Raw genomic sequence first — 27,000 nt, 5'->3', positions numbered from 1 at the left:
CTTGATGTTTTAATCTCGATTTTGTTTTGACCCGTTGAGAAATGCATGAAGTGATCAAACCCCTCGCAAGCACCAAATTGCCTTCATGTGTTTGTCTGTTCCTAAACTGGGAGCAGATTCCGATCTGTCATTTGTAACTGTCTCCATATTGGGAGCTTCCAAAGTAGTCGCCACAAGCGCAAGTTTCAACAGACATACACGTGAAATGTTTGCGATGTCTCCAAACTTGAGGTGGGCAAAGTTTGGCCCGCCGTATGTGGCCAAAATGACCCAAAAAATGCTTTGCATACATTTTGCTGCTAATCCTAACGTTATGCTAACCACATATAATTGGAAATACTTGTGGGCTAACAATTAGCGCTAGCGGTGTTCTTTTAAGCAACGTATGTGGCCAAGATTACACAAAAAAAAGTGTTGCATCCATTTTGCTGCTAATGCTAACGTAATGGTAACCACAAACAATGGGGAAACACTCGCTGGCTAACAATTAGCACTAGCCGTGTTGTTCTTTTAAACCACCGATATCTGAGCACAAACTGCTGTCGTGAGAGTCCGACAGAGGAGCTGAGCCTAATGGGGGCTGTTGAGGATGAACATTTCTCAGGCGTCCGAGCAAGCATTACTATCCTTCCATTCGGAAGGCGCCAAGAATTGTTAGAACTGCCCACTCCATGTTCCGTCACTTTGAAAAGTCAAAATTGTCTCTTTTATGTGTGAGGGAAGTGAATGGAGGGGGAAAAAAAATGTGTTTTGTTGCTTGAGAAACAAAACAAACAACAGACGCTTGACAAAAAACCAAAAGAAAAAAATCCAAGCAACAGATGGACTCGTGGTGTCTTTTGAGCCCTTGCTTCTTGGGAGGCGTCCGATTTGGAGGGAAGTGCCAACAAACGCTTCTGCGTTTCCATCCGTGAAGACTCTCAAGCGGGTTTGAGCAAGATGACTCCTCCACATTGGTAGCCGTCCAGGGCCTGCTGACGGACTTCCGACAGAGTGGGGCTTCCGTTTGAGGCTCCTTCCAAGGAGGGTTTTTTTCCCCCGAAACACTTTCATAAAGGTTTGTGACCTCTCACTTTTCCTCAACTCAATAAGTCCTCTAGAAAAGAGATGCTTGCTCGTCCATGTGCAACTCTGGATACGATGCCGAGCGCTGGAGTTCTGATGTTTGCTTCTCACTGGGCAAATGTTCAATGAGGTGCCTGTCACTGGTTTATCTACAGATCGGCGCAGGAAGATGACCTGAACAGCGACCGATTGTGTAGACATGAATCAAAATGAGAACTCTGCTCGCACCTGCAGATGATCTGCACACTTGAATGTTACACCTCTTTGTTGTCCCAACTATTGGTACTGCTGAGCTCTCTGAAAATGAAGACAAACTATTGATGTTGCTTTTTGAAAGGAGAACACAAACTAATGTTTCATGTTCTTAAAAAAGAAATCAATTATTGTGTTTTTTTATTATTCTTATTTTAGATGTATAATAGATATTATTATAGATTAATTCTTTATTAAATATATATGTATAATATATATATAAATATATATATATAATTATTAATTGTTGTGTTTATTGTTTTCATTGTTATTAATATATATATATATATATATATATATATATATATATTTATTTTCTAATTATGTTTCCTGTAGAAAAAGAAATTAACCTTGACCACCCCCTCCCCCTCTCTCCTTGTTGTAAAGTTAAATGTTAGCTGGATTCCACAATCGCGGTGATGTCAGGATGGAGAGAAAGCGGCGGCACGGCGAATGTCACAGGTGCCACGCTGTTGTCGTGGCGACGCTCTCGTCCCTCCTCGGGAGATGAGGTGGACCTGTCGGACGTCAAGCCTCGGGACGTCAAATGACCTACGGGTGGATTTAGGTGCGTACTTGCACATTCGTACAAACTTGGCTGCTTCAACCTTATGAGCATTTTCCGGGGTGAATGACACGTTGCTTCCATAATTCAACCAATTTTGGGACCTGTGCCTTTTATGGCTTGTTACGTCAGCCGGCTCCAGCACCCCCCCACCCCCGTGAGCAGTCGGCCGCGCTCGCTCTGTGGCGGCGACGTTCCAGGAAGTCTTTCTGACTTTATGACTTCCTGCGCCGTGCCGAGGACGGGAAACGGACTGCGTGTAAGCGTGAGGAAATCGCTTTTTTGTTCCCAGAGTAAATGAGGGAACTTCATGGCCGTGTCCATCGTGATAAGACGCACAAAAAACGTTGCCAGGACCCCTGCCTGAAATTGAACAGGAAGTTGACGATTTGGGTTTAGGGCAGGACATTTTTAGGGGGGGGGGGACAAGTCCATGGAAAACAAAAGAACACCAAGGAGTACTTTCCCCATTTGACAAGAAGTTTGGTGGATCTGTCTACAGTGACGGGACCCACAAAAAAAAGCCTCAAGCATCTAAACCTAAAATTGAAACGGATGGCGCTAAGGTCATTTGGGTTCAAAGCAGCCATTGGAGACAGAAAAAAAAATTCAATCAAAACAAACACACAACACTTATTTCACTAGCCAACACAAAATGTGTCTCTCGTGACAGGACGCACAAAAAAAGTCTCAAGCATCAATGCCAAAGATTGAACAGGAAGGCGGCCATTTTGGATGAATTCTGTATTTGTCATTTGTTTCGAAAGTTGGCTGTCTTTTCCAGTAACTTGAAGCGACTTCTGAATGTTTTAGCAAGATAATGTTTTTTGGTTGGCTTGGTGTTGGGCAAAAACCTCAAATCTTTTTCCCTCCTCCCTTGCCACAAAGCAACCATGATTTCTTACAGTATGTCCCCCCTGCCATCCCCCTTTTTCACTTTGCAAAACAAAAGGCCTTTCTCCATGTTCCTTACACACACACACACACACACACACACACACACACACACACACACACACGTTGGAGTTGTTATCCTTACGGCTTTGCCTTTATTGTAAACTGTGTGCAAAATTAGCAGTCGTCAAATGCCACACCAAGAAAGCGAGTTGAAGGAAAGAGCTGGGCCAGGGCGTTATTTTGATGGAAAACTCCCTGAAAGGCTTCCACACATGCTAGAGAATTCCCCCTCACTTTGGGGGGGGGGGGGGGGGTTGCTGCAAGAAGACACCACGCGGCCAAATACACGCAGGAAGTAGTTGACACACATGAAAAGAAAGCGCGAGATGTCCCAGCGCAAACATTAAAATAGTTGAGCTCTCTGGGAAAGTGGAGGTCTCGGCTTTCCACGCCACACGGGGTGGCGGGGGGGGATTAATCCAGCGTAAACTACAATGTGTTTGACTGGCAGGTCCCCTCACAGTCCCGGCCCCTTTATGAAGGAGCTGGCAACTCACGACAAGTGTTGGTATTTAGGTGGAGCTAGCAGCCTGGGAAAAGGCTGAAGGCCCAAGTCAGGTGATGTGGGAGGACCTTGTCAAGGGACTCCCATCTCAGTTTAGCGTGGACCTGATGACCCTCCACGGCTGTACTCAAAGGGAATCGTTTATTTGTTAGACTATGGAAAATGTGCAGTGACACAGAGCGAGGCGCTAACGTGGAGGGAGCTCAATAGCTTGCTACTTTGGCGTTTGCTAGTTAGCTCGCGGGTTAGCAAACGTGAATAAACCGTTATGAATGTTTTCCATTTCCACTCAATTTTGTCAGGGTTTGATGTGATAATACACGTCAGTGGTTTTATTTGGCTCTAATCAATGTTAGGAAAGAGTAACTTGTGTTTTTTTTTTTTACATGCTGGCCTCATGTGGGATTTCTTCAAAAATGATGCAGACCCCAAAAACTCGCTCACACCCCAGTTTGACAACCACTACCACTACTTTTTTTGTTTTTTTTGTTTAATCTTTGATTAAGTTTGGCCGACATCTTCGTCCTTTAAAAGCATTGCGATCTGGATTTATGACGGCTGACTACCGCCCTCTTGTGGATACGTGTGCCTCGACGGTGCACTTGTGGCCCCAACAGTCCAACTTTCCAGAACATTTAAACAGGGCCCTCCTATGCGGTTAAGTGTGAATCGATCGTCTGACCTTGTTGTTAATGCAAACCCAAAATAGTCGCTTTCATGTGTGAGAAGTGACTACTGGTTGCTCTGGTTTATGTCTTCTGGCACGACAAGAGAAAAAAAAAAAGTTGCACAAGCGGCCAGATCATTTTTTCCATCTTTTTTTTTTTTTTTATTCTACCACCAGCATGCTCGCAGACGAGGACACGGAAAATCGGTGTCAGCACACTCCGTCGCTGGGAATGAGGACAAGAGCAACGGGAAGGAGTACCTGACAGTCTTTGTTCTCAAATGAAATGTATGTGAAGCATTCAATTCGGATTACTTTGAACATTTCAGCGCCATCTTTTGGACTTCCGTGACGTCAAAAGAATGTTTTTAAATTGGTCAATTTGGACACCTCGCCATCTGCTATGAAATTGACCTGCTCTTTCAATTGGACTTGTTTGATTTTTCTTTTTCTTACAGATGGGAGGAAATCTCGAATGGTTTCAATCTATTCCTGGACCATGTCAACACACATCACAGGATAATCATTCAAGATTTCTTTTATTTAATAACAAAACATCCGAGCCATCCAGAACCGAACCTCAAATAGACTTGAAGGAGATGTTTCCTGTCGCAATTCGGAGGTAATTTAATTCCGACAAATCTTCCTGCGGTGTCTCGTCGCTCCCGTCGTCAAACACGTCGCTTCTGTTTGAGTCGCGGTCCGTTTTGACGTTCTCGCTATTAAGAGTGGTCGTACGGCTTTTGTGGTCAGCGGTGGGCACCGGCGCCTCACTACTGGAGAACCCAACTCCGGCTTCTGTGGCAGCGGCCGTCGGCGTCAGAGCGGCGATGGCGTCGCCTTTGGGCAGCCTGACGATGGGCCAGTTTGGGGCGAGGCGCTTGGGCCCGGCGTGATGGGCCGTGTTCACGCGTCTACCTCTGGCCGTGCTGCTGGTAGACGTGCCGAAGAGCCTCGACTTGCCCTCGGCGAGCCTCCGCTCGGTGCCCGCCGTTTGGTTTTGTTGGTTTCTGTACCGTCGAGTCCATTTTGCAACCGGGCTTGTATAATTCAGACCTTGAAATATCTGCTGAGCGGCAGATTTCTCAGATGGTCTGGCTTGACCCTTGACCTGATTTGATGGCTGTTTTAGCCGCCCGCGATCCAGGTTTGGGGGATACGGAAATCCAGTCGCCGACGGAGCGGCTGTCGGCTCAACTTTTCTCCGGTTGAAAGTGTATTTGGACAAGAGAGAGGGGTAAATATTGACCGCTTTGAAGCTTCTTCCCTTATTGGTGGTAGAGTCACCGGCAGAGGCCACGGAGGCCGGCCAACGGGAGCGTCCCGTCACTAGGTTTTTGAAGGAGAACAGAGGTTTGCCGGTTGTCATGGCCGCCGAGCCGCTTGGCAAAAGCGCATCTTTGTGGCTTTGAGCTGCAAAGCGTCCAGGTAAATAGACTCTCGAGGGGACTCGATAGCGCCCGGCGTTCCGGCCCGCGTCGTCTTTGGCTGACATCGTCCAGCTGTACTTTGGAATATTTTTGTCCTTCTCAAATTTGGATACGGCAGGGGAACGCAAAGGTTTGCCGAAATCTTCGCGACTGACGAAAGACGGCTTGTAGGCCAACGACTCTTCCTTCTTCGATTTTTCCCGCCAGTTGCTGTGTTTGAAAACAGAGGAGTGCGGGTTTTTCTCCATTGAGGCGGTCACGGGTCTCGGCTGAAACCTGCCGGGTCTAATCCCGTCGGACATTTTTGCCAGGTCCGCTTTGGTGGGCTCCTCGCGGCTCGCGGTCAGATATCGGGCCGCCGGCTGCGACGACCTTTGCCACGCCGATTGACCTTCTGATTGATCTCCTCTTCTTGCAGATATGGGTACCTCTTCACCTCTTCTCAGGTCTTCTTTGAGGTTCCCGGATCTCGGATGTAAGGGATGACCGGGTGCCGATTTCAGAACCACCACCGGGTATCGGTAGAGGTTTTCACCTTGCCGCACCAAAAGCCTGTCGGTCGGTCCCGTTATCTCCGATTGGAACGGTTTGTAATCTCGGCCTCTATGACGGGAACGAAAAGCATTGTTTGCGTTGTGCGGCCGGCTCGATTGAGAATACGTCTTCACGACATCAGCACGGAGGATGCCGACGGAACTGGCTGCAGGTGAGAAGAAAGACCAGTCATGTCAAATGGTGGATTCTTTTCAACATTAGTAAAACAATGCATGCAAAGTATGAAAAGTCTACACACCCCTGCTCAAACATGTACGCTTAAGAGATAAAGTATGTTTTTGTGTGAAAGATGGTTTTGTTTTTTCTTTTTAAATAGAAGAAAAAAATAATTGTTCGCAAAAAGTAAAACAGCCCAAAATAACCATAAAGCAAGTGCTCTTGTTGGGTCAGTGACAAAACATTGTTTTTATAAAGTTTCTGAATGAAACAAAAAGGCTAAATGAACAAAAATCATTTCACAATTTTGATATATTCTGTTGATGATTTTTTTTTTTTTTTTTTTTATTTCCAACATGGAGCCAGCAGGTTAGTGGGTTTATTTTTTCTCACCTTGTGCAGAACGCGGGCCCAATGGCAGCTCAGCGACAGCTGCACAGACCGGTACAAAGACAAAGAGGAGCCTGCGGACGGCAACGCAAAAACAACAAGCACAAGCGTGTGGTGCAACAAAACAGGATCAATGTGCAAAGTGCAAGCGACATCTTTACCTCGTGACCAGGGGCATCATGAACAACTTTTGCAGTGGTCACAAAGGCTCCAGTTGTGGTAATTTGGGGGTTTTATTTTTTGTTGGGCTGTCAGGGCGTCTGATTGGAGGCAATGCCTTTCACCTGCTTCACTTCCTCAATGGGGTGCCGTCACCTCTGCCAGACCAAGCTCATGCAAACCAGAAGAAACAGAGCATGAAGAAAAATAGAACATTTGCCGCCCGACTCAATTATCTATGTTGTTGAAAGTCCAGCCATTATGTGACAATTAAAAAAATAAAAGAAATGAATCGTATCAAGTTGAAGAGTGTTCAAATCATGACCACTGGTGCTCCACTAAAGTTAGAGACACCAGTTCCTCCAATCAACATGTTATTTGTCGGATGTCATAAAAGGACGGAAGCCCAGAGGTCAACAGTAATGCGGCCATCTTGGTTTTATGAAGCCATTTTGGATGGAAAAAAGAAATTAAACAGAAGTCCTGAAACAGTTAGGCAAGAGAAAGTTAGGTGGCTCTACTTATGATATAGTGCATCTGTATATAAATTTTTCGATAAACCCCCCCGAAATAAAAAAATCAGCACGTGATAGTCGTACTATCGGGCATTGCTGTTGTCATGACAACAGTGCGTCACGTGAGTTGTTTTTATTGTGGTTTGATTTTTGTATTTGTTTTTATTTCTTATGGCTGTATTATAGAGGTTTGTTCAACTACAGGATAGTTTAATATGTTTTACTTTATTTTAGTTTTATGATACTGAACCTATTTTATAAATGTATTTATAGTTTTAATTATTTATTTTTTAAATGAATTCATGATCGAGTGAATGATTTTTTTATTTTTTTTATAAATATGACTAGGAAAGTCATATTTGTCATCTAGTCATCGTTTTTTATCTTATTCTTTATCTTACACTTTACTTTATCTTTTTTTAATTGTTGCATCAGTGACAGAGTAATTTTACTTTACTTTGGTTCTATTTTATAGAACAAGGGCCTTTTTTAAATCAGGTTTGTGTAGGAAGCTGTGGAAGGAAGAATACATGGAAGGAAGGAACGTAGGAAAGAAACAAGTATGGAAGGCAGGAAGGAATTAAGGAAGGAAGGGATTCGAATTGTATTTAGGGAGGTTAGAATTGATTAATAGCACTTTAATCAAGCTCTACCGTCGACAAAAATTGATAGTCATTCAAAATCATTTGGGGGGGCTGAAGGGCGCGGCTGGGAGGCTACGTAAGGAAAACGGGACTTACGTGATGGCGTCACACGCCGCGTTGGCTCGCGCAAAAAAAAAAAAAGTGGTGAAAACTTTTTGGAGCTCCCCCCGCCGCTCCTCCCCCTCCCCTTCCCTTCCCCGTGTGTTTTTGTTGGGGGGGAAAGTTACTCCGTGTTCGCTTCGCTTAAAGTGCCACTTCCTTCGCTACCGTCGGTAAAATGTGAGTGTCGACATTTGTTTGGGGCGAAACGGCGACGGGACGAGGTGGGCTTCGAGTAAAGGAAGAAGAAAAAAAAAATCTCAGCAGCCGCCACCATCGTTTCACCTCTGCCGTCTGGTTAGCCAGCTAGCTTGCTAAAGGCTAACTGCCGCAACTCTTGTGTTTCTACTGGACGCCTTACTCAAGGACCACATACCCCCCCCCCCCCCAAAAAAAAAAAAAATCATGGCGGAAACTAAAATCATCTATCACATTGATGAAGAGGAGACTCCGTACTTAGTGAAGATACCTATCGGCGCCGAAAGTATCACCTTGCTGGATTTTAAGCAAGTTCTGAACAAGCCCAACTATAAGTTCTTCTTCAAATCTATGGACCAGGACTTTGGGTGAGTTCACTTGCAGCGCGCTTACAAAAAAAAAAAAGTGTTTGAATAAGTGATCTCAGCAAACATAATCATTACAATGGAGGTGGGGGGGGGCATTACCTGACCTTACTGCTTTTCTTTGCACTAACCCAATCTCATTAAGTCCATCATGGTGAGATGCTGTTTTTCGTCCCCCATTCTTGAAAACTTTGGGCAGCCAGCCACCCTTTCTTTCCCAGGACTTCCTCCCCCCTCCTCCATTCTCCTCCAGATAGAAAGAAGCAAGCAACAATCTGGCCCTCTATCAATTCATCTTTTTGTGCCGGCCCGGCTGCTAATCCTGCTGCAGAGGAATGTGCTGTTGGTGTGCTTTTAGGAGAGCACAAGTGGAGGACGCGTATGCATATTACGAACCATTGACTACCTTAACCGATTTTTTTTATTTTTTAATGTGAGAGATCCCACACACGGCGAGGGGGGGGGGGAAATGCCGTTAGCTCACTGCTCAAATAGTTCGTGGCGTACAAACAGAGCACTTCATAATTTTATGGAGGAATGATTTGGAAAAATAATCTTATTGCCACTGTGACTTGATATTTATGTTGTCAAGGACCTCTTCTGTTTTGTAACAAACACAAACATGAATTGGACAAATGTGGATTATGCTATGACAGCATTTTTCCTCAAAAATTCTAATGTTTACAAATAATTACAACTTGAGGAGAAACTACGAGGAATGGCTATTCTTCACAGAGGATAAAGAATACATATGACATTGTTTCATATTTGACTGTTTTCTAATTGGGTGTATGCTTGTTGTTTTCAAGATGCAATAGTAATTTTCAGAACCCATGACTCATCATTTTTATTCGTTGTGATTTCGGTATTAATCAAAATCAGTGATTTTTATTTTTTACTTGAAAATTGCTTCTACTACAAACTACATTTCCAACACTGTTTTCAAATGTAGCTTCCGAGTCGGCCAGTCAATCAAACCAACGGACCCCTCCTTCCACCCGAGCCGGGAAAAGGAGTCTTTCTTTCTGTCTTTCTTTCTTTCTTTCTTTCTTTCTTTCTTTCTTTCTTTCTTTCTTTCTTTCTTTCTTTCTTTCGGGTGGGAAGCAGCGGGCCAGGACCAGCGCTGGGGAAACTGGTCCCAGACGGGCACCATTGACTGGGTGTCGACATCATTCAGGATTTTGGGCTAGTTGTGCTGGTGCCATGGTGCATTCCTCTTCAATTCATTCTGTTGCTCACTTGAGATACTGCACTGCTTAATATCTTAATAAAGTTTTTTTTTTAAAAAGATAAATATATTTTTTAATAAAGATTTGAGTCACACCTTTGATGGTGGTCAAGGAATTACAAAAAAACCCACAACTTTTTGTCATGCTCACCTAAATCCCACGTGCGTAAAACGTAACATATAGTTTTCAATATTCAATAGCAACATAGCAGGGGAAAAAAAAAAAGATTGAGGCTTCCTCTGTGCTGGCCCACAAAAGCAGCGCCGAGCAGCTGCTTAAAGCCAGGGGAGCCCGACCGAGCGTGCCTCCCCTCTCGTGTGTGCGTGGGCCCGGCCCGGCCCAGCCCATCTTCCTCTTAAGCACTCCAATGAGAACTTACGGCAAATGTCTGCCAAACACGGAGGAAAATCCCCCCGAGCTTGTCTGATGTTCTTTACTGCTGCGTGTCGGAGCTTTTTTTTTTTTTTTTCTTGCCGTTGTTTTTCAGTCCTGCTCCACTTTTGAATCTTTTGTTTGTTTGTTTCAGGGTGGTGAAGGAAGAGATTTCGGACGATGGCGCCAAGTTGCCGTGCTTTAATGGTCGTGTGGTGTCCTGGGCAAGTACTCACTTTACACAAGCACGCTTTTTCTTTTCACCTCACAAATCTTGCGTGACAACCAACCAAAGAGAGCGACAGATGTCTTTTAGATGTCGACTTTGACTTTCTGCTCATAGCATTTACTCTTTCTTTCGAACCTAAAATTTCTGTTCTGTAATAGCAGCAGCCAATTCCTTGCTCAAAACTGTCCCCGGTGGGTCTCGGGGAGGTTCGAATGTAACCTTTCGGCGCCGGGAGCCGACTTGGCCCGGTCCAGCAGGTTTTGGAGGCTCGGGCATCTGTTAAGTCCATAAGAATGAATTCAGCGAGCGCTTTAAAGCCGATAGACCCACGGGAGCGATATGTGAGACGCACGCTAAGAAGGGTGGAGGCATCCCGAAAGACCTCCGCCATGTGCGTGCGTGCGTGCGTGCGTATGTTGGAGGGGGTGAGGTCAAAATAATTGACATATAACCTCTTGAGCCCCTCCCTCTTCTGTTTCCACATTTCCCGTCATCGCTCTCTCGTTCCCCAACTTCTCTGGCTAATTTATTTCTTTTTTTGCATCCATTATGGACGTCAGCTGGTGTCTTCGGACGCCCCGGCGACAGAGACCGCAGCTGCACCGGCGGCGCTTCCCGCCGTGGAGACGCCCGCCCAGCCGTCACCTCCTCCGCCGCCGCTCCCCCCCCCGCCGGCGGAGAGGACCGGGGGCATCGGGGACTCCAGACCGCCATCCTTCCAGTAAGCGAGCAAGAACTTCTTTGACAAGGTCACCGGATGCGCCGTAGCATGTTCTTCTGTAAAACCGGAGTTGACCCAACGCTGAATTTCTCATACGGTGAAAATGAGAAGCCGGCAAGCCACGTGCGTTTGCGTCACGGGATCTGGTCCCGCTTTGATTCCGCGTCTCTCGCAGTCCCAACGCGACGGGCAGCGTGGAGACGCTTGACGAGCAGACGGAAACAGAGTCCGTGGTTTCCTTCAGAAGAGAGCGACCGCGGCACCGGGAGAGCGCCGAGCAACACGGTGAGCTATTCTCGCCATATCGTCGGGAGATGGGGGCAAGTCTTAACCCCGACGTCTGCGCTTTTCAGGACCTCGGGTGAACGGCCAGAGTCGCCTGGAGCGCCACTTGGCGGGCTACGAGAGCTCCAGCACCATGATGAGCAGCGAGTTGGAGACCACCAGCTTCTGCGACTCCGAGGACGACGACACCATGAGCAGGTGAGGCCCGCGGCTCCAAAGGCGAGCCGAGTCAGGTTTTGTCTGCTCCACATGGGACGTGTCTTTGGTTAGGTTCAGCAGCGCCACCGAACAAAGCACCGCCTCCAGACTCTTGAAACGGCATCGGCGACGCAGGAAACAGCGCCCTCCTCGCTTGGAAAGGGTACTACAGATTAAATCTTGTCATTCTTTTCATTTCACACCCTGCTGTGGAATTAAAAAAAAATAAAAAAATCCTGTTCCAGGCTTCCTCCTTCAGCAGTGTGACAGATTCCACAATGTCCTTGAACATCATCACGGTCACCTTGAACATGGGTAAGCGCATCTTAGCTTCTTCTTCTTCTTGTGGTTTTGATTGCGTCCCGTCGTGAGTTCTGATCGTCTTGCGTGTTTCACACCTCGAGCTTTTTTTCGTAATGACCCCAGCATTTCTGTTTTGGGGCTTTTCCACCATGTAGAGAAGTACAACTTCCTGGGCATCAGCATTGTGGGCCAAAGCAACGAAAGGGGCGATGGCGGCATCTACATCGGCTCCATCATGAAGGGCGGAGCCGTGGCCGCCGACGGACGCATCGAACCCGGCGACATGCTCTTGCAGGTGACGCCACATCATCGGCTCTCTCGGCGCCGCCGCCGCGATGAAAAACAGTCGTTGATCCCTTTTTCCGCCGCAAGGTCAACGACATCAACTTTGAGAATATGAGCAACGACGACGCCGTGCGCGTGCTGAGGGAGATCGTGCACAAGCCGGGGTGAGTGAGCCGACGACTCGCTCGGCACGTCCGTGAGCTCGCCGATGAATACCGCCCATGTGTTTGCCAGGCCCATCATCCTCACCGTGGCCAAGTGCTGGGACCCGTCTCCGCAAGGTTACTTCACTCTGCCGCGTAGTAAGTAGCCCCAGAACACAAGATAGGAGTTTAGGGAAAAAAAAAAAAAATGGCTGCCGTTTTGAGCGCTTTAATAATCTTGCCACGCAGATGAACCCATCCGACCCATTGACCCCGCCGCTTGGGTCAGCCACTCGGTGGCCATGACTGGCGCCTACCCGGCTTTCCCGGGCAGCGCCTCCCTCAGCACAATCACCTCCTCCTCCTCCGTCACAGAAACCGAACGTGAGATTCTCATTTCCATGTCTGGCCACTTGGCCGTCGGTCATTGCGCACGTCCCCTCAAGCTGTGTGAAATGATTCCCCAGGATTCGATGACTTCAATTTGTCGCTCCACTCCGACATGGCGTCCGTGGCCAAGGCCATGGCCTCGCCGGAGTCTGGGCTGGAAGTCCGGGATCGCATGTGGCTCAAAATCACCATCCCCAACGCTTTCCTGGGTAAGACGGAGAGCGCAGAGCATCGGGCCGCTTACCTCCAAATTTCACATGACTTCACAGGGCAGGCATTATGTTCCGGGAATTAAAACCGTGTGATTTGTAGGAGGGGGGGGGGCGGCTATGAATGTGTGAGCGCTTGTCTTGACTGAAAACAGCTGTTAAATTGGAATCACCTGCAGCTGAATCACGTGGAGCTTTTTTTTTTTTTTTTTTTTTTTCCAATTTTAAGTGACGTGTATTTAAATTCTTCTTTTTTTTTTGAAAGTACGTCCCTCCTGATTTTTTTCTCTCCACCAGTGTCGCCAGGCAATATTCGGTAGCAACATAGTTTGTGAGTCGCCTGGTCCACATGATCCAAAGCGGAAAGTGCTGCTGTTGTTCAGCGTGTACAAATCTCATCCCGGTTCACTCCGCACGCAGGCTCCGACGTGGTCGAGTGGCTGTTCCACCACATCGAGGGATTCCAGGACCGCCGCGAAGCCAGGAAGTATGCCAGCAATCTGCTGAAGGCCGGCTTCATCCGTCACACGGTCAACAAGATCACCTTCTCGGAACAGTGCTATTATGTCTTCGGCGATTTAAGCGACTGCGAGAATTGTAAGTGGCTTGCGCAAACGTCGGAGCGCTCCGGAGCGCGCTACAAATACATTTCAGGTCACAAAAGACGGTAAGGTCACATCCCCGTCCGTCCATTTTTTTGTGCCCCTCTCGCACACAGATATGGCCAACCTGTCCCTGAACGACAACGACGGTTCCAGCGGGGCCTCGGACCAGGACACGTTGGCCCCGCTGCCCCTCCCCGGAGCGTCGCCGTGGCCCATGATGCACACGTTCCCCTACCAGCCGTACGCCAGCCACCCTTACTCCAGCCAGCCGCCGCCCTACCACGAGCTCACCAGCTACAGCTACACTCCAGGAAGCACCGGCAGCCAGCACAGTGAAGGTCAGCGCTTTTGAGTTTATTCATCAATTGTCAACATATCGTCAAGGGAAATCTGTCACCAGGGAGCCGAAGCAGCGGGTCGACACGAAGCGAAGGCGAGCGACGTCGCGGTGGCGGCAGCAAAGGGCCCGGCAGCACGGCGGGCGGCGGGGAGAAGTCTCCTTGCGACGGCGGCGGCGGCGGCGGGGGCGACTCGCGCTCCGGCAGCGGCAGCGAATCGGAATACTCCACCCGGAGCAGCTTGAGGCGGGGCCACGGCTCGGCCGCTCCCAGCGAGCACAGCCACGCCTCCTCCCAGCGCTCGCATCATCACCGCATGCCTCAGCCACCCCCCCACATGTCGCCCTACCCTCCGGGCATCATGCCTTACAATCCCATGATGGTGATGATGGTACCCCAGCACCCGGCCATGGCGGGCGCCCACGCCCTTCCTCACGGGCCGCAGCTGCCCACGGCCCCCGTGCACCCGGCGTTGCCGCCGTCCCTCCAATCGAGTTTGGCCGGACCTCCCGGCGCGCCGCCCACCCGGGACTTGGGCTCCGTGCCCCCCGAGCTGACTGCGTCCCGCCAGTCCTTCCACCTGGCCATGGGTAACCCCAGCGAGTTCTTTGTGGACGTCATGTAGTCATCACGCGGCTCGACGGTGCTTCTCGCAAGGGCCTATTGGGGGGAAAAAAAGCGCTTGTTCCAAATTTGGGGAGAACAGGGTTAACATATTCAAAGGTTCCATGTGGAATTGACGTCGTCTCGTCCGATTCAAAGCGTACCAAACCGAGCGTTGGACATAGTCGGTGACTTTTGCGCGCCTCTTTTGGTCATTGCTCATTTCCACTTTTCCCCCGTGTGACTGACTTTCAATTTGCATGCCGTGGCATTCCAGAATGTGCGCACATATGTCAAACACTCAATGGATTAGATCCTGGTGGGTCACCATTTTCGAGTGCCTTGGTTTTAACACACTCCAGGTACACCACGTCACTCTTGGAAAGATTTGCTTTTGTACGCCATTGTTTTACAATGAATGCGTGCGTGTGTTTTTCTATGATTCAGCGCACGGCAAGCTCAAATGTGAAAGTCCGTTTTTGCTTTGTGACCGACGTCACTCATTGTGTAATTGTGAAGTGTACTGTATCGAGGCTGCTCTGTGGTACAAGTTGGTCAAAAGAAACCTTGCAGAAAGCGGTACGTTGAAAAAAAAAAAAAAAAAGAAAAAAAAAAAAAAGAAATACACATTGTAGATGCTAACTGTGATCCACAAGCCTCACACTTGTTTTATGTTACTGACTCACATTATTTACACATTTCCTTTTTTTTTTTTTTTTTTCCTTTTTTACGAGTGACTATTTAGATCATGTGTAACCCAAATATCAAGGCGCAGAATGAATTCATTTTTATTGACTAGATTCTGCCGCCTTTGGTGTCAAAAGAATAAAAATGGATTTTGACGCACTATTTTGTTTTTTTAATTTTACATGAACTTGGTCGCGTGTCTGTGTGAGTGAACGTTTTGAAATTGCCTAGATTTCTGTTTAAAACCCTCATATTGTAATCTGTTCATGGTCAGTGCGGATTCACATATTGATGTATATTCGGGGTGTGATGAAAACAGATTTGAATTAAATAGCCGATTGTGGTTTCAAAGACCAGCGCATCAAAGCCAATCGTTTTATTGTTGGAACCGCCACGAGTCAAGATGGCGGCTCGGTCCGTACCATTCGCAATCAGCGGATGAGCCAATCACAACTCGTCATTATAGCTTAGCACCGCCTATCCAAATTGCGGCCCGCGGGCCAATTGCGGCCCGTGGTCAAATTTCCTCAGGCCCGCAGCCTCTGTGATAAAATCTTTAGTATGTGGCCCGCCGCCATTGTTGACCAGCGCTTTAATACACACGTACCAAAGCTATTTTATGCCGCAGAAATGTAATCTCGCGCGACCCGGCGTGATTTCACAGCGAGAACATGACTCCAGCTGTCCTGCTATGCGGAGCATGCGCAAGTCAAATGCGGAAATAAACCCGTTGTAAAAAGGGTACGGGCGAACCGGCTGGGCGAACCCTGTGTGAAATGTTCCTGAGGCGAAAATCATTTTAAACTCATGTCAATTGAAGGTATTTCATACAGTTTGTTCAATGTATTACTTATAACTCCTGTCTAAAATGTTCATGAGGCGAAAATCATTTTAAACTCATGTCAATTGAAGGTATTTCATACAGTTTGTTCAATGTTATCGGACTCTTCAGATATGAATGAAAGGCACAATTTGTGTTTTTAGAGTTGTTCACATCTGCCTGAGTGGCTTATATTTGGTTATTTTGTCATTTAAAAAAAATAAAGACAATTGGGAGAATGAAATTTGTTTTATAACAGTGTTTATTTGGATGAAATTGTAGTTAAAAAAAAAATGTCCGAAAAAACGACTGGCCCCCCGGGCCCCTTCACTTTATCAAATCTGGCCCTCCTTGCAAAAAGTTTGGACACCCCTGGAATCAAGCATTCAGCGTTTGAGAAAAACACCAGGCATGCATTGAACACTTCATTCAGGCAAACATTTGTGCGCATCATGAAGTTAGTATCAAAGCATTTCTTGGTCCATCACATATCCCAAAAATGTCTCTTTCCGTCTTCTTTCAAACTGGAGAAATGTCGTCTTTATATGCTTCAAATGTTCCTTCCGTGGATTTCATGCGTGCTTCTCTACTTTATTCAATCTGTTTTCGGAGCTAGGCGCGAGCGACTTTTTGGAAGCCGTTTTCTTCAACGGCGCCCCGGAAGATGTTTGGAACCTACCACTCGATCTTCAGACTGCAGCGAGAATCCATTTGGACCTCCTCCAAGGCCCGCTTTCCTTCCTCTCCAAGGAAATTCGAGTTCAGGTCCAGCTGTTGGAGGTGGGAGGGGTTGGACCACAGAGCCTTGGCCAGTGAGACGCATCCTCGCGTGCCGATCTCGCACCCTGCGAGCCTGAGAAGACAAGAGGGCGGCTGACACAAGCCCAAGGTTCCTGGGCTGGCTCGAGGAGAGCCTTACCTGAGAACTTGCAAGGTGCACTGCGGCTTTGCCAGTCCGGCGGCGAGCGCCTCCAGCCCGTCGTCCCTCAAGTCGTTGTGCCAGAGATCCAGCTCCCTCAGGGTGCGGGACGAGCTTAGAACAGAGGCCAGCGCCTCACAGCTTTTCTTGCTCAGCTTGCATTTAATGAGCCTGAGAAGACAAGAGGGCGGCTGACACAAGCCCAAGGTTCCTGGGCTGGCTCGAGGAGAGCCTTACCTGAGAACTTGCAAGGTGCACTGCGGCTTTGCCAGTCCGGCGGCGAGCGCCTCCAGCCCGTCGTCACGCAAGTTGTTGAAGCTGAGATCCAGCTCCCTCAGGGTGCGGGACGAGCTTAGAACAGAGGCCAGCGCCTCGCAGCTTTTCTTGCTCAGCTTGCACCACTGGAGCCTGAGAAGACAAGAGGGCGGCTGACACAAGCCCAAGGTTCTCGGGCCGGCCGGCTCGAGGAGAGCCTTACCCGAGAACTTGCAAGGTGCACTGCGGCTTTGCCAGTACGGCGGCGAGCGCCTCCAGCCTGTCGTCCCTCAAGTCGTTGTGGCTGAGATCCAGCTCCCTCAGGTTGTGGGACGAGCTTAGAACAGAGGCCAGCGCCTCGCAGCCTTTCTTGCTCAGCTTGCAGCTGTCGAGCCTGAGAAGACAAGAGGGCGGCTGACACAAGCCCAAGGTTCCTGGGCTGGCTCGAGGAGAGCCTTACTTGAGAACTTGCAAGGTGCACTGCGGCTTTGCCAGTCCGGCGGCGAGCGCCTCCAGCCCGTCGTCATGCAAGTCGTTCCAGCTGAGATCCAGCTCCCTCAGGTTGCAGGGCGAGCTTAGAACAGAGGCCAGCGCCTCGCAGCTTTTCTTGCTCAGCTTGCAGTTGTCGAGGCTGAGAAGACAAGAAGCGGCTGACACAAGCCCAAGGTTCTTGGGCCGGCCGGCTCGAGGAGAGCCTTACCAGAGAACTTGCAAGGTGCACTGCGGCTTTGCCAGTCCGGCGGCGAGCGCCTCCAGCCCGTCATCGTACAAGAAGTTTTCGCTGAGATCCAGCTCCCTCAGGTTGCGGGACGGGCTTAGAACAGAGGCCAGCGCCTCGCAGCTTTTCTTGCTCAGCTCGCAGTCGTCGAGCCTGAGAAGACAAGAGGGCGGCTGACACAAGCCCAAGGTTCCTGGGCTGGCTCGAGGAGAGCCTTACCTGAGAACTTGCAAGGTGCACTGCGGCTTTGCCAGTCCGGCGGCGAGCGCCTCCAGCCCGTCGTCGTACAAGTCGTTGTGGCTGAGATCCAGCTCCCTCAGGTTGTGGGACGAGCTTAGAACAGAGGCCAGCGCCTCACAGCTTTTCTTGCTCAGGTCACAGCTCCAGAGCCTGAGAAGACAAGAGGGCGGCTGACACAAGCCCAAGGTTCCTGGGCTGGCTCGAGGAGAGCCTTACCCGAGAACTTGCAAGGTGCACTGCGGCTTTGCCAGTCCGGCGGCGAGCGCCTCCAGCCCGTCGTCACGCAAGTCGTTCCAGCTGAGATGCAGCTCCCTCAGGGTGCGGGACGAGCTTAGAACAGAGGCCAGCGCCTCGCAGCCTTTCTTGCTCAGCTCACAGGCCTCGAGCCTGAGAAGACAAGAGGGCGGCTGACACAAGCCCAAGGTTCCTGGGCTGGCTCGAGGAGAGCCTTACCTGAGAACTTGCAAGGTGCACTGCGGCTTTGCCAGTCCGGCGGCGAGCGCCTCCAGCCCGTCGTCGTACAATTTGTTGACGCTGAGATCCAGCTCCCTCAGGGTGCGGGACGAGCTTAGAACAGAGGCCAGCGCCTCGCAGCCTTTCTTGCTCAGCTCGCAGTTTACGAGCCTGAGAAGACAAAGAGGGTTTGGGCTGACACGTACGCGGCCGGTTCAACGTGCTGGCTCCACGGCACCTACACTGATTTTTGAGAAGCCTTGACCACCGGCAGCAGCATCAGGAGCCCCTTCTCGGACCGAGCGTATTTCCCGAGTTCGAAGCAACTCATGGCTTCGTCGGAAGCCCGCAAGAGGAAGACCTGGGCCGACCACATGGCCGGAGGTAGGTCCTTCACAAACAATTGCCTCACTTTTAGGTATTGTTGGATCTGCTCCAGCAGCGACTCGTCCTTCAGCTCGTTCAGGCAGTAGAACAAGTTGATGTTCTCCTCGGGAGAATTCCGCTCGATCCGTTGCTTGATCAAGTGGACCGTTTCTGCCTTGCTGTGTCTGAAGTTCTCGGGAGCCTTCAGCAGCTCACCCAGGAGGTCCTGGTTGCACTGCAAGGAGAGGCCCAGCAGGAAGCGGAGGAACAAGTCCAGGTTTCCCTCACTCTTGGAGGCTTTGCGGATGGCCGCCTCGTGTACCCGAGTGAGTGGGTTCTTCCAAAACAACAGGAGCATCCGGCCGGAATCGTCCAGCACGTTCTTGTTGTCCAGGAACAGGCTCATCATCACATAGAGAGCGGCCAGATATTCCTGGACGGTCAGGTGGATGAACTGAAACATCTTGCGGCCGTGGTATTTCTGGAGCGGGGGTACCTCCCTGAAGACCACGGTGAAGACTCCCGAGTGTTTTGCGCCCTGCGGGTCATCCAAGCCGCTTTTCCGCAAGTCGCTCTCGTAGAAGATCTGTTGCTTTTTCATCAGGTGCCGAAAAGCCAGCTCGGCCAGCGCTTTGACGTACTCCGTGCTCTTCTGGCTGTCTCGCTCCGTGGACCTGTCCAGGTGATAGAGCAGGAACTCTGTGTACATCTCGGTCAGGCTTTCGGGCAGCGCCTTTCCGTCTTTCCGACGATCTCGGAGCACGGTGGCGGTGAGCCAGCAGAAGACGGGCAAGTGGCACATGATGAAAATGGTGCGGGACTTCTGGATTTGCTTGATGACATCCTCCTCGGCGGGGAACCTCTTCCTGAAGTAGTCCAGCCTCTGGGAGTGGCTGAAGCCTTTCACCTCGGTTCCGCCGTCCACCAGGCGCGGCGGGACGTCGTGGGCCGCCTGGGGCCGCGTGGTGATCCAAACCCGGGCGCAGGGAAGCAAGTTCCCCTTGATGAGTTGCGCCAGGAGCACCTCCACGGGGTAGGCTCGGGTCACGTCCGGCTCCACCCTGCGCTCGTCGCTCAGGTCCAGTTTGAGGCGGGACTCGTCCAGGCCGTCCAGGATGAACAACATCTTGATGCTGCTGGACTGGTAGTGGCGGTTGCCCGACTTTTGCAGACTGACCAACATGTCGTCCAGCTTCTTGATGGCCTTGCTCTCCCAGACAAAGTGTCGGATGAGCTCTGCCAGCGAAAAGCTTTTCGTCTCCTCCAAGTTCAACTCGCGGAAGGCGAAGGGAAAGATGAAGTCCACGTCTGTGTTGGTTCTCCCGCTGGCCCAGTCCAGGACAAACTTGCGCACCAGGAAGGTCTTCCCGATGCCCGCGAAGCCCACGGTGAGCATCGTGCGAAGGGGCTTCTGGCTTTGGAAGATGTCGCACGGCTGGATGGACTCCTCCTCGGCCACGCCGCACATCTCCATCTGAAGGACCTCGTGCTGCTTGTCGGGGACACCGGCGACGCCGCGGGTAATGTTGAGCTCGGTGTAGACGTCCTCCAGAGGCTCCTGCCGGCTGTGCCCCGTGTTGCCCTCGGGAACGCTGAGGTAGCTCTTCCGCAGGTTCTCTTGCAGCTCCCGCTTGGATTTGCCGATCTGCTCGCGATCCACTGAGGAGATGCTACCTGAGGGCGCAGAAGGAGATCCCGTGTGGTCTTTAGGCCCGGCCGCAAGCGTGCCGCAGCCGTGCCGCAGCCGTGCCGCAGCCGTGCCGCCGCGAGGAAGGAGGCAAGAGCTGTTGCCACCGTTTGTATCACCTGAGAGTTTTCAGGTAAGCTGCTTTCCGCCAACCCCCCCCCCCCTTCTCCACCAGAAGCCACGTTCACCTTACCTTTGATTAGCGCCGGGTTGTCGCGCAGCTTCTGGGCCAGGTCGTAGTTCTTGATGTTGTTCTCCAGAATCTCGATGGTCTTCTCTACCGCGTTGTTGCTGTGCGTGTTTATCAGCTGTTCGGCGATGTCAGTCCGGTCTGCGTTTTCTGTTTTGCTCTTAGGCAGACGCATAAAGAACTTGAACTTCTTAAAGTCCTCCTGCCCCAGGTTTTCCAGCGTTTCCAACAGCAGCTCCTTGATTTTCATATCCATCTTTCCCAAAGCAGTCCAAAAATAGCGTTGAGCTGACAAGACCACACAAGTCAGAATCCTGTCACCCCTCGTTTTTTTTCGTTTTTTTCTTGACTGGCCCTAATCCTCTTCCGTATACATACAATAAAAATGGAGAAAGAAATAAACGAATGTCAGTTCACAGAAGTTTTGTTTGGCCAATAAATGCTATTGCTAGTTGTGTCGCTAACGAAGAAACAACAGGTCGACCTATCTCGTCACCCTAGTAGGTTTCCAAAACATCCAAAAGTCAACCATCCATCCCACTTTGGCCTGCAAGCGATCAACTTGCGGGCTACTTGACTTGAACGACGTCCGAGGTCAGGCTGGCAGGCCGACTTCACTTTCACGCTGACTGAACTTTTGACTTTGACTGCTAGCACATAGCGATTGTTCAGGGCGCGGCTTCGAAGTTAGCCTTACTTTTGCTTTTGTCTTGCGACTTTCCTATCATTAATTAACAACAGGGCCGTTTTTTGTTGCCCTGGGCGGGTAATACGGGTGCAATCCGCGCGGGGGCGCACGAGCACTCTCAAGCAAAGCAAATGGCCAGTTTTCAGATCTCAAATCTGTTCAGTGGGGCGCACTTATTGTCACGTGATGTCAATTTGCTGCAGTGTCGGGTCGTGTCGGACGGAGTTCTTTCTTCGGTGATGGCACTGTGGCTTGTTTTGTACAATTTCCGCTTTAGTTGATCTTCCCCTTCCAAAAGCCAGCAGTCGTCCTGCCCGCACTTGACCCCTGCTTCACTGTCCTTGCTCCCTTTCCTCCTGAATCACGTGACCCTCGTTTCCAGACATCCCAATATGCCACGACACTTCGAGAAATTCCAATGACAGACGTTAGGGAAAAGATGCGGCAAGCTCAGTTTGGAATCGTCAAGCCACGTTGCAATGCCTCAAGTCAACCGCTAAGTGGCGCTAGCAGACAAGTAAGCTTGCCGTGGCGGGCGCAGCGATGCGCCATTCACACCCTGGGAAGGGTGCAAGATCTTCTGACCTGACACAATTTCATCTTTTCATGGTGTCGTCTAATCTGTGAACATCTGTGAACGTGTTTCTTTGCGAGCACGGGATGGCAACAGACACCATGGAGGCATGACCGCTCTGAGTATCGCTTTTACAGAAGAAGGGAGAGTCAGTCAAAGGTCACATTCAAGAGTACTGCAACACGTGTGGAATAGTTGCATTTAGCCTTGTAGTTTGCGCTTCTGATTTATGGTTCTGAGGTTTGGGTTCGGGCGCCAATCGGGTTTACTGAAGACTTCAAATTGATTGTCCGTAGGTGTGAAATTAAGTTTGGACGCTTAAGTCTATCGTCACGAATAGGAATGGCTATCTTTGTGGACAAGCGCTCAATGTAGTCACAAAATGGGACCAGTCCAGTCCCCGCACTTGCAGGCTTGCGGGCTTGCAACTTCAGCAGAGAAACTCCTTTAGCATTGTGTCAAACCTATTGCGATAGGTTGGGAGATAGAATAGATAGGAGAGAGATGAATTGTGCAATGTGCGTGCGTGCTGAATGGGAAGGAGCGTCAAAAGCCCGGCAGGGACCCGGCAGGGACCCGGCAGGGACCCCGGGTGGCAGGGACCCGGCAGGGACCCGGCAGGGACCCGAGAGGTTTGTTTCCCCCGCTGGTTTGCATCACTGGCCGTTGGTGCACCATTCCTTCAAAGTCAGCCCAGGTGAAAATTGTCAGAAGAGGTTGCATGCACACGTGCATGCTTTGAACACTGTGGTCATTGGACTTGCAATGAGTCATTGTGCAAGCGCTCACGGAGCGGAGATGGCGCTCCGTGTTCTCCTGTGACGCCTTTGCGTTGCTCTCCTCACAGTTTGTGCTTTTTGCTGACCAAATCCTTGGCGCCGACCTGCTGCGCGCCTCTGGCGCTCATGGCTGCTCGCTATTACTACAGTTTGTTCAATGTTATCGTATTTGATGTATTACTTATAACTCCTGTTTAAAATGTTCATGAGGCGAAAATCCTTTTAAACTCATGTAAATTGAAGGTATTTCATAGAGTTTGTTCAATGTTATCGGACTCTTCAGATATGAATGAAAGGCACAATTTGTGTTTTTAGAGTGGTTCGCATCTGCCTGAGTGGCTTATATTGGGTTATTTTGTCATTTAAAGAAATGAAGACAATTGGGAGAATAAAATTTGTTTTATAACAGTGTTTATTTGGATGAAATTGTAGTTAAAAAAAATGTCCGAAAAAACGACTGGCCCCCGGCCGGGCCCCTTCACTTTGTCAAATCTGGCCCTCCTTGCAAAAAGTTTGGACACCCCTGGCTTAGCATGTCTTCCAGGAAGTGGAGACGAAGGAATGATTCTCGATATTTTCTCGCGTGGACAAGTCGAAAGGAACACAATGTCGTCTCCTCGCTTTGCGTTCTCTCTGGAGATTAAACGGATGACGCTCGGGTACGTGAGTAGCCGAGATTTGTTTTGTTTTGATATGACAAAAGAAAAAAAGAGAGCGACGCCGAGGATTGTTTTTTAATGCAAATAAAAAATGCACTAAAAATGCAAATAATAAAATCCTGTCGTGATGCAAGATGTCTATTTCAGTGGGCCACCATCATTTACTCTTTCAGTGAGGTCTTAGCCAAAGCTGTGGCAAAATTGAAGTATATGATTATGATTGTTTTTTTCATCCACGTGCAAATTTGCCAAATCTCGTTTGGATTAGATTTGCGTTGGAATGGCACGAAAATGAAGTGCTGAGCAAATGAAATGATGCATGAGTCACAATTGTTCACATTACGCCAGTGACTCGGGGAACATTGAGAAGCACTGTTTTAAAGGTATAGGAAGATCAAATGTCATTGTTTCAATCTAATCAGAGTCAATCAAAACAACAATAAGCTTGGCGTGGCCACAATCATTTACTTGGGATGTTTAGCGGGCAAATCATTTTGTTTTCCCATGAACTACATTATGAATTGGATCACCTGTTATATGACCGCCTAGTATTGATATAACGTCACCCACATCAAAAAAAAAAAATAACTCATAAGTCATATTGTATGTTTGACCCAAGAACATTGTTGACATTATCTGACGCCGCCTCCCAATTTTTGCAGCACGCCGAGGCCGCTCTCCTGGTACTCGGCTCTGGTCAGCCAGAAGGATTCTTTGTCCTTCATGATGTTGGCCAGCACGGCGCCGCCCAGGAACACCATGTGTTTGCGGCGCGGTGGGTCCTCGATGCGAATCTTGAATTTCTGCGGAGACGAAGTGAACCGAAAATGTCAGCTTCGCTTGATCACGTAGTGCGTGAGGAAATCCAAAATACGGATTCGTATGTTTGCGGGGGTCTTACAGCCAACTTGTGTGTGTCTCCATCCAGAACCCGCTCCAAGTAGAGCTGCTTGATCTCTCGCTCCAGTCGGGACGGGAGCCCGGGGTACATGGTGCTCCCCCCGGACAGGACGATGTGTTTGTAGAAGTCTGCCCTGCAAACGCCAACACATCAACACGCAACATTTGACTAGGCTTGCAAAAGTCCGTCAAAGCCCCATTGCGACCACAACAACCACAAAGTGGACCACAAAGTCCATCATCAAAGCGTAGCTTGTCTTAAGATGTTGTGAGCTCCACCTGAGATCGATGTCAGCCGCCTGGATGGTGTTGAAAAGGAGCTCAGCAACGCCAGCCCCCTCCACGTTGATCAGGTGGGGCTGGAAGAGGGCTTCCGGGGCGCTGAAGCGCTCGCCCCCCACCATCACCTCCCGGCCGTCGGGGAGCTGCGGCAGCAGACGCGTCGGTTGCACCAGCCAAACCTCAAAGAGTGTCCGTCGGTGGAGGTCCGGCCTACCGTGTAGGACTCCACCAGGTAGGTGGTTTCCGTGGCGAGGCGCTGCTCCTGCTCGATGTTGTATCCCACGTAGCACAACTTCTCCTTCAGCATGCGCACCGTCTCAAAGTCGGCCGAATGGTTGAAGGCGTAGCCGCGTAGCAGAAGCAGCTGAGGTCACGAATGGGGGGGTCAAGGGGTCACCGTCACACTTCATATGTGAGGTCAAGTTCTTTGTTTCTGCCACTTATTTAGTGAAGATTTCCTTTCACACTGTTTACATTTAAAAGACAAGCAAGTATTTCTACTCGGCCTAGTTTGTGCCGGAGATGATTGAATGGCAAATTCAAGCATTTGGCACCTTGATGAGGTAACGTGTGATGTCACGCCCAGCAATGTCCAGCCTGCGCGTCAGATGCGGCAAGGAGAAGCCTTCGTACACCGGACAGATGTGAGTGACGCCGTCTCCGGAATCCACAACCACACCGGTCAGCAGGCCTGTAGGCCGAAGTCACATTTTGAATAGTCCAGCCGGTATGACAGATATGTATTTATTTGGTGCTGGGTGGACGGCGTACCTTGAGCGTACAGCGTGAGCACAGCCTGGATGGCCACGTAGATGGCGTGGAACTGGTACGTCTCAAACATGACCTCGGCGATCTTCTCGCGGTTCTTCGTCGGGTTCATGGGAGGTTCCGTCAGCAGGATCTGCATTCCACGGCAAGGTCATAGCGTCTGAGCGGCGATGACCGTCCGGCTCTCGTCTACCTTGCAGCGGGACGGCTCGATGTCCAGCCTCTCCGGTCCGAAGGTGTGGTCCCACAAGTGGAGCATGTCGTCCCAGCAGCGCACCATCCCGTTGTCCATGGGGTAGGCCACCTCCAGCAAGGAGCGGCACTCGCTGGCCTCATCGCCCACCATCAGGTCCTGAGAGACAACACGAGGTGAGAGAAACGGCGGCTATGATTTCCACGCCTCGCCTTCCCCGCCGTCCTTACCTTGATCTCAATGTTGCCCACTTTGGTGGTGGATCGAATAACTGGGCGACCCACCATGGCGGGGAAGATGTGATCCGGGAAGTTGGAGCCCGCAAAGCCGCATTTGACAAACTGCAGAGGAGGCATCACAGCCAACAAATCAGCAGAACATCCATTTGCTTCAGCCAGGAAGATTTTTTTTTGGGACGCAACCAGCTAGCTGGAGGTTTGTTTGTTTTATTTTGCATCACGCACAACTTTGGAAAATGCATTATTTATTATTATTATTATGATAACCAATTTACAAATAACTAATGACTTCATTATATAATTATGTTTGATTTTTTTTTATTGGTTTGGCAAAATGAATCTTTTCCTACTGTGTGTTTTTTTTTTCTTTTTTATTAATTTAGGGTAAATTTTGCACCTCCCCAATGTTCAAAGTTTGCCTAACCTATCCCATAGTCAAGATGTATGACATCAACTTATTTCTTTGGACCAATTATTGCTATACGTTTATGTTATATACATAAAAACAACACAAATTGGGTCGAAAGGGATGCAGCCAACATTTTTGTTTTAACCCAAAAGGTCACGTCACATTAATAACCCATTTTTTATTTGTTCATTTCAGAGCATTTTAGCTGAGCGTGAAAGCCGGTCGGTCCATCAAATTCCAAATTCAGCCCCTTCCTTTGCACATTCCAAGCAAAATCAAATAAGAGCCCCTCCTATGAAACCAGCAGCCGAGGTGTCTCTCAGCCAATAGCTGCTGAGATGACAACTTCACCGCCTTGTATGGCGAGGGCCTCGGAGAGCGGCGAGTCCAAACAAGCCTCTGCGTTGGTCCCTGCAGCTGGCAATAACGCACCACGCCCAAAGAGGAGCTCGAACAAAGGAACTCCAAGTGCTTTGGACGCATTTGACCTACCCCGGTCCCGTTGTCGCAGACCACCACTTTGCGGCCCTCGCTGTCCATCTCGGCGCCGCTAACAGCTCCGACGTGCTGCCCACCTGGTCTGCACAGCCTCGGCTCCTCACCTTACCTGGCCCAGTAGGCCCGCCCCTTTTAGAGGCCGGCTTGGGTGGGACGCCAGCGTTGCTGCCTCCCCCTCATCATTTTTGTTCCTTTGAGTCTTCTTCCATCCATCCATCCATCCTCCATCCATCCACGCCAGTAG

At 49.7% G+C, this 27,000-nt stretch overlaps 4 protein-coding genes and 1 long non-coding RNA gene across 5 annotated transcripts; 2 read left to right on the top strand and 3 right to left on the bottom strand.

Moving 5' to 3' along the window:
- The first annotated feature begins 3,611 nt into the window (after positions 1 to 3,611).
- Positions 3,612 to 7,100, top strand: LOC147059946 (uncharacterized). The gene is made up of 3 exons (XR_015065455.1): positions 3,612 to 4,299; positions 4,470 to 4,633; positions 5,860 to 7,100. It is a non-coding gene; the product is annotated as an uncharacterized LOC147059946 (long non-coding RNA).
- LOC147059945 (uncharacterized) lies at positions 4,532 to 7,925 on the bottom strand. The gene is made up of 3 exons (XM_085905231.1): positions 6,704 to 7,925; positions 6,546 to 6,616; positions 4,532 to 6,141 (listed from the first exon to the last, which is right to left on the bottom strand). The coding sequence occupies exons 1-3, from the start codon at positions 6,721 to 6,723 to the stop codon at positions 4,592 to 4,594; spliced, it is 1,641 nt and encodes a 546-aa protein (XP_085761357.1). The 5' UTR covers positions 6,724 to 7,925; the 3' UTR covers positions 4,532 to 4,591.
- A 69-nt stretch (positions 7,926 to 7,994) lies between these two features.
- dvl2 (dishevelled segment polarity protein 2) lies at positions 7,995 to 15,295 on the top strand. Its single transcript, XM_085905201.1, has 15 exons — positions 7,995 to 8,525; positions 10,278 to 10,347; positions 10,913 to 11,073; positions 11,249 to 11,358; positions 11,427 to 11,556; positions 11,629 to 11,719; positions 11,802 to 11,871; positions 12,015 to 12,154; positions 12,232 to 12,308; positions 12,379 to 12,446; positions 12,537 to 12,671; positions 12,755 to 12,886; positions 13,307 to 13,483; positions 13,605 to 13,829; positions 13,892 to 15,295. The coding sequence occupies exons 1-15, from the start codon at positions 8,365 to 8,367 to the stop codon at positions 14,452 to 14,454; spliced, it is 2,310 nt and encodes a 769-aa protein (XP_085761327.1). The 5' UTR covers positions 7,995 to 8,364; the 3' UTR covers positions 14,455 to 15,295.
- Positions 15,296 to 16,183: 888 nt separating this feature from the next.
- Positions 16,184 to 21,448, bottom strand: LOC147059943 (NACHT, LRR and PYD domains-containing protein 3-like). The gene is given in 10 exon segments (XM_085905377.1): positions 16,184 to 16,792; positions 16,859 to 17,029; positions 17,096 to 17,266; positions 17,337 to 17,507; positions 17,574 to 17,744; positions 17,814 to 17,984; positions 18,051 to 18,458; positions 18,525 to 18,695; positions 18,767 to 20,564; positions 20,771 to 21,448. Coding segments are annotated over 10 exon segments (3,663 nt in total). The 5' UTR covers positions 21,024 to 21,448; the 3' UTR covers positions 16,184 to 16,614.
- Positions 21,449 to 23,528: 2,080 nt separating this feature from the next.
- On the bottom strand, positions 23,529 to 26,861 carry LOC147059942 (actin-related protein 2). Its single transcript, XM_085905256.1, has 9 exons — positions 26,751 to 26,861; positions 25,841 to 25,951; positions 25,611 to 25,769; positions 25,421 to 25,550; positions 25,204 to 25,340; positions 24,864 to 25,013; positions 24,647 to 24,792; positions 24,369 to 24,501; positions 23,529 to 24,270 (listed from the first exon to the last, which is right to left on the bottom strand). Exons 1-9 carry the CDS (start codon positions 26,796 to 26,798, stop codon positions 24,100 to 24,102), a joined length of 1,185 nt encoding a protein of 394 aa, XP_085761382.1. The 5' UTR covers positions 26,799 to 26,861; the 3' UTR covers positions 23,529 to 24,099.
- Positions 26,862 to 27,000: the final 139 nt, after the last annotated feature.

This window comes from Syngnathus leptorhynchus, chromosome 2 (genome assembly GCF_054491065.1).
Source record: "Syngnathus leptorhynchus isolate UIUO chromosome 2, UIUO_Slep, whole genome shotgun sequence".
NCBI classification, from domain to species: Eukaryota; Metazoa; Chordata; class Actinopteri; order Syngnathiformes; family Syngnathidae; genus Syngnathus; species Syngnathus leptorhynchus.
The sequence above is the reverse complement of the archived record's forward strand: the minus strand, read 5'-3'. Positions and strand labels throughout refer to the sequence as shown.

Excerpts from the sequence above, each read along its gene's own strand:
- dvl2 (XM_085905201.1), top strand. The coding sequence starts at position 8,365 with ATGGCGGAAACTAAAATCATCTATCACATTGATGAAGAGGAGACTCCG. Across the intron at positions 11,720-11,801 it reads GCCCTCCTCGCTTGGAAAGG|GCTTCCTCCTTCAGCAGTGT; the intron begins GTACTACAGATT and ends ATCCTGTTCCAG. Across the intron at positions 13,484-13,604 it reads TTTAAGCGACTGCGAGAATT|ATATGGCCAACCTGTCCCTG; the intron begins GTAAGTGGCTTG and ends TCTCGCACACAG.
- LOC147059945 (XM_085905231.1), bottom strand. The coding sequence starts at position 6,723 with ATGATGCCCCTGGTCACGAG. Across the intron at positions 6,617-6,703 it reads ATGATGCCCCTGGTCACGAG|GCTCCTCTTTGTCTTTGTAC; the intron begins GTAAAGATGTCG and ends TGCCGTCCGCAG. Across the intron at positions 6,142-6,545 it reads GGGCCCGCGTTCTGCACAAG|CCAGTTCCGTCGGCATCCTC; the intron begins GTGAGAAAAAAT and ends TCTCACCTGCAG.
- LOC147059942 (XM_085905256.1), bottom strand. The coding sequence starts at position 26,798 with ATGGACAGCGAGGGCCGCAAAGTGGTGGTCTGCGACAACGGGACCGGG. Across the intron at positions 25,952-26,750 it reads TCTGCGACAACGGGACCGGG|TTTGTCAAATGCGGCTTTGC; the intron begins GTAGGTCAAATG and ends CCTCCTCTGCAG. Across the intron at positions 24,502-24,646 it reads GCGGCTGACATCGATCTCAG|GGCAGACTTCTACAAACACA; the intron begins GTGGAGCTCACA and ends TGGCGTTTGCAG.